The sequence below is a fragment of the Chrysochloris asiatica genome, unplaced genomic scaffold (genome assembly GCF_000296735.1).
Source record: "Chrysochloris asiatica unplaced genomic scaffold, ChrAsi1.0 scaffold00061, whole genome shotgun sequence".
In the NCBI taxonomy this organism is placed as follows: Eukaryota; Metazoa; Chordata; class Mammalia; order Afrosoricida; family Chrysochloridae; genus Chrysochloris; species Chrysochloris asiatica.
Window position 1 is genome coordinate 3,012,456 of NW_006408579.1, and position 5,807 is coordinate 3,018,262.

Genomic DNA, 5,807 nt, shown 5'->3' on the forward strand with positions numbered 1-5,807 from the left:
GGGCAACTTAGACATTGGCTACCTAAAATGAGGGGGCAATAAAGGCACGAAGTGACTGGCTTACAAGGTTTCAAGAGGGGGTTTAGCTTAAGAGTATAGGGGGAAAGAAAGAGTCCCCACTGAATAGCTGTCATTTTGTCTAGATGGGTCTGGTGAAAAGAGATGGGGAAAAGATTTGTAAGATTCAATAGTGAATAACTGTTATCATGACTAATTGCGACTGTCACAATTGTAAATGTAGAAGTATTGTAACAAAAAAAGGGGAGTGCTTAATCTTACAGTCCAGAAACAGAGGATCCTAGGACCATCAAGAGAGAAGCGCACAAGCAGAGTGTGGGACCTTATCCAGAGAAGCAGAGCCAGAGATGGGGATATGGAAAGGGGGAGTGGCTGAGGACTCTAGATTCATGGACTAAGAAGAGAAGGACTAAGAACTGGTGGCCAGGAGCAGACTATAAAGAATGTGCCCTTTAGAAATGTAAATTATTATATATGCCTTAGTGGGTTTGTTTGTCTGTTTTTAAAAAGCTAAAGTGGATAGAGAAAAATACTGTTAACTGATGGTACATGGAGGGGATTATAATCAATGTAATGAAACAAGGTATATGACTTGTTGAATATAAAACTGATGATATGCCCTGTAAACTTTCACTCAATCCACAATAAAAACCTTAAAAAAAAAAAACAGAACTGTAAGACTGAAAAGACAGAACCAGAGATACAGTTTGAACAACAACAAAAAAAATAAAAAGAAGGAATAATCCAGTTACAGGATTTCCAAATGAAGAGAAAATCAAATAGATTTCAAGAAAAAAAATAATAAACCTAACTGTAACTTAAAAAACTAGACCAAACCTTATTCCTAGTCCTAGCCCAACTCTTACCACCAATATTAATCCTAGTTCTAACCATAACCCTAACAATAAATGAAGTCCTAGGCCTAGTCATAGTCCCAATCCTAGCCCTCGCTCCTTACTCCTACCCACCCACCATCACCAAAATTGTACTAATGTAAGAAATTGTATGCATGGGGAACTCCGTAAATCTGCTCTAAAAATAAAGTCTATTACAGGGAATAAAAAGACCATTTAAGGTATAGTTTAAGAACCTGATAAAATAAAACTCTTTTTTGAATAAATGGCAGTTTAAGAGTACTTGTGGTTAACAGACCACCACCACATGAGGCTAAAACAGTCAGATTCCCTAGTCTTACTTAACATGCTCCTTACCAATCTTCCAGTTTCAGCTCATGAAGTGTCTTTCGATCCTTCTGTTTTCTCTCCTGAACAGTCTCACCATGATACTTCTGAAGCATTATCAGCAGGCTTCCTATAGGAGTGCTAAAGAGAAAGCAGAAGGAAAACTTAGTGGAAATGTCATTAGAACAGCAACAACTGAGGCATGAGCAACTCCACTGAACCACTTGTTCATAAACTGCTACAGGAACATTTGACAATTAGGAGATCTTTGTCAAATAAAGAAAAAAATACTGAGGCAATTTCCTTCCTGATCTGAATAACAATCGCTGCAAATCCCTAGGGGTAACTGGTATAAACAACAACAGGCTTATCTTACACATTGGTTGGGCTTTGTTTTCAATCATAAATAAGGACAAGGAGGGAAATATGCATATTTATGTCAAGTTCTAATAAGTATCTCTATACTTCAGGTTTCTCAGAAATGAGATTAAGGTTTAGGATGATTCCAGGTATCCTGTTGTTGTTGTTGTTAAGTACCATGGAGTCAGTTCTGACTCATAGTGACCCTGCACAGGGTTTCCGAGGCTGCAAACCTTCACAGGAGCAGAAAGCCTCATCTTTCTTCCACGGAACAGCTGGTAGTTTTGAAATGCTGAACTTGAGGTTAGCAGCCCAATCCATAACCACTATGCTACCAGAGCTCCTTCCAGGCCCCCTAGGGAGCTGGAAATATAGAGGACAATTTTTATTTGGAGGAGGGGAGGCTGACTTTGGGGGTGGTTGCACCAAAACACCCTAAAATTCAAGAGTCTGGTACAATCGTCCTTTCGAAAATGCCAACAGTTACCCATTGAGATACTCATTTAGATTACAAGAATTTGGTCATTTTCGCTAAGAGAAAGAACTTCTTAATCAGAAGTAATTTCAATTCCCTCTGCTACAATGCAAGTGTTGTTGTGTGCTGTTGAATCGGGTCTGACTCATAGAAACCCATACAGAGTTTCCAAGAGCGGCTGCTGACTCAGAAAATCCCGCGTAGGGTTTCTGAGAGCAGCTGCTGGTAAGCCAACATTGCGGTTACTTGTCCAATATTTATCATCCTTCAATGCCACACCAGGGATAACAACTTAAGCAGCCTTATTTTAAAAATTACTTCTGCTGCTAACTTCAACTTTTCCCTTCAAATCAAACTGGTATATTATATTAATATGATGATAAAAATAATGTCATCAATAAATATGATATGCTGAGTTTAAAAAAAAAAAAATCCCAAAGTCTACAGGTGTCCTCCCCTCAAAGAAGAGGAGTGGGTAGATACAGGGAAGGGCAAGTTCTTCTATTCAAAAGAATTCCAATTAATAAAAACAGAAGGTTCGACAAGACCAGCAAATCACTATTCTGACAACTACCTTTAATAAATTATTATAGCAAGAATCATCAGTGAATACTGTTTGGGAAGCAGGATAATTGTACAGACTTACCCTACAGATTACTTGCTAATTAAAATGTGGAAATAATATCTCTGTACTGGAGAAGTTGAGTAGATACTACCTTGATCAAGTATGATAGGAACCATTCTAAAATGGTCCCCCCAAATTTCCTGTCCTAGCCCTCCAACTATGAATATGATTGGATACTATGCCTGTGATTATGTTATATTGCATACAAAAATGGATAATGCAGATGTAATCAAAGTTTCTGTTCAGTTGGACTTGAATTAATCAAAGTGATTCTCTGGGTGAACCCTTTAAAAGCCCAGAGTTTTCTGTAGCTAGTGGTGGTAGAGAAATCTGAAGAATGAGAAGGACTCAATGAGCCACTGCTCATTTGTAGTTTTAATAGAAGGTGCTTGTTAACCAGTTCTTAATCCTTTTCCCTGCTTACTTATGTTTTTGTTGTTGTTATGTGCCATGGAGTCGGTTCCAACTCATAGTGACCCTGTACAGGGTTTCCAAGGCTGTAAATCTTTATGGGAGCAGAAAGCCTCATCTTTCTCCCACGGAACAGCTGGTAGTTTCGAACTGCTGAACTTGTGGTTCACAGCCCGATTATAAATACCTTTTTTCATGCTACAAATAGTTTCAAATATTAATAGTATTTAAACAATTTTTTGTCCTGTGTAAACTAAACAGTTGAGCTAGAATTAGAATTGAACAGTCAAAAGCACTGTCAATCCAAGACTAGAGACTTTAATAGGCTCTAAGGATTAAGGGATTTTTAGCAAGTAAAGCATTAATGAATGCTGTGTCAATTTAAAATCAAACCATGTTAATTTAACACTTACCCCAGCAAAGCTCCAATTATACCACCAGCCACCAAACCACGAAGGCCTAAATTGATTCTGAAAAGACTTCCTGTGACAGCTATTTTTAAACAAACAAACAAAAAGCCAATATTAAATCATCTTTAAACACTAGAATTCCTTTTTTTTCCCCCACTTCTTTCTAAAAATGGACATAAACTTCTAATTAAGCTTTCTGAATCCAACCACTACAGTCTAAATTTTCTGTATCTAAAATACCAATACAGCTAGCTTCTCATTCTCTCTGCAGGTCTGAATGAAGAAATAAATGTCCCTTTACAAAGCTATCCATTGCTGTGGAGTTCATTCTGACTCATAGTGACCCTATGGAACATAGTACAATTGGAGGCTCCCTAAGGTTTCCAACACTGTAAATCTTTACTGAATAAGACTACCACATCTTTTAAACAGACCACCTTTTGTTTAGCAGCCAAGGGCTTAACCACCATATCACCAAGGCTCCTTTTTACAAAACCCTCAACATGTTCTATGGATTCAACATCTCATTGTTTCCTTTTTTCTACGTTCCTTTAAAATCTAGTTTCTTCCTTTCCATCTCTTTCTTTCTTTTCTTCCTTCAAGAAAACCGTCCTTAAAATGGGAAAAAAAATCTTTACTGGATTCCAGCTTATGTCATCCCATAGCCTCACCATTTGTGTACTACTCAACACTACACCTCCCAAGCAGGCCTACAAAGCTGGAAGGACATGGCCTTTACTACCACCTGGTGGCTGGTGCACAAAACTTCTTTTCTTCTCACTGAGATTGTACAGTCAGGTTCATTCATTATCTTCATCCACTAAACTTAACAAATGCAATCTCAGGTGGAAACATGTTTTAAAATAACATTTGAGTTCTTACATTATAAAAAGTTGTTGCTGTTGTTTAGTTCCATCGTTCGGACTCGTAGCTACGCTGTATAGGGTTTTTGAGGCTGTTTATTTTTATGGGAGAGTCCTGGTGTGGCGCTGTGGGTTAATGTGGTAGATTGCAAAGTCGCTTTGAACCACAAGATCGACGGTTCAAGCTTACTAGCTGCTCTTCACAAACCCTATATAGGGTCGCTATGAGTCGATACCGACTCAACAACACTTAACAACAACAACAACAATCTTTCCAGGAACAGAAAACCTCATCTTTCTCCCATGGATCACCTCCCAGGCTAGAATAGCTAACTATGTGGTTTGCAGTCCAGTGCTTATCATAGAGAACCACCACACTCCCCTACTGTGAAAAGCAATATGTGAAAAGTAATATATGTTCCTTTTTTTTTTAAGGTTTTACTATGGGTTGAGTAAAAGTTTACAGGGCAGATCACCAATTTTACATTCAACAAATCATATAACTTGTTTCATAACAATGATTACAATCCCCTATATGTACCATCGGTTAACGGTGTTTCTCTCTATTCACTTTAGCTTTTTTTTTTTCCTTTTCTTTTAAAAAACTCAGGCAAATATAATTTACACCACCAAAGGGCACATTCTGCAAGTCTGCCTCCTGGCCACTATCTCTTGTCTTTTTCTTCCAATGAATCTAGGGTCCTCAGCTACTACCCCTCTTCATATCCCCATCTCTGCCTCAATCTCTGGTGTTGCTGCTTCTCTGGATAAGGTTCCGCATTCCACATGTGCTCTTCTCCCTTGATGGTCCTAGGGTCCTCTGTTTCTGGACTGTAAGGTTAACTACTCCGCCATTTTTGTTGCAAAACTTCTACCTTTACAATTGTGACAGTAGCAATTAGTCATGATAACAATTACTCACTATTGAATCATAAGAATCATATCCCCATCTCTTTTAACCAGACCCATCTAGACAAGATGAAAACTATTCAGTGGGGGCTCTTTCTGCCCCAACACATTCTTAAACTGCCTCTTGAAACCTTGTAAGCCAGTCACTTCATGACTTTATAGCCCGTTATTTTAGGTATCCAAAGTCTAGGCGACTCATCCCCATCTACCCGGTGTACAGAGGGGATAACATTGATACTTGATGTGAAGACTCCTTCCCTCTCTGTTGGTATTTAGAATTACTATCTCCATGCATATCCACCTCCCGTCTGTCAGTTTGTGGTACTGTGGTGGCTTGTGAGTTGCTGTGATTCTGAAAGTTATGCCATCAGTATTTTAAATAGCAGCAGGGTCACCCAGGGTGGACAGGTTTCAGATGAGCTTCCAGAAGAAGACACACTAGGAAGAAAGAGTAACGAACTACTACCAAATCTTTAGTAACTGAAAAGCTTATGAACAGCAGAGAAACACTGTCAGATATTGTGGTGGAAAATGAGCCCCTCAGGTTGGAAGGCA

General features: G+C 38.7%; 1 protein-coding gene across 1 annotated transcript in view; it reads right to left on the reverse strand.

Annotated features, from left to right (window-relative positions):
• The window catches only part of TIMMDC1 (translocase of inner mitochondrial membrane domain containing 1), a 63,192-nt gene that overhangs the window by 33,213 nt on the left and 24,172 nt on the right, over positions 1-5,807 (reverse strand). Inside the window, exons 5-6 of the mRNA XM_006864153.1 lie at positions 3,484-3,562; positions 1,230-1,340 (exon numbers count right to left, since the gene is read on the reverse strand). Of these exons, the coding sequence (XP_006864215.1) occupies positions 1,230-1,340; positions 3,484-3,562 (190 nt within the window). The remainder of the gene's footprint in view (positions 1-1,229; positions 1,341-3,483; positions 3,563-5,807) is intronic.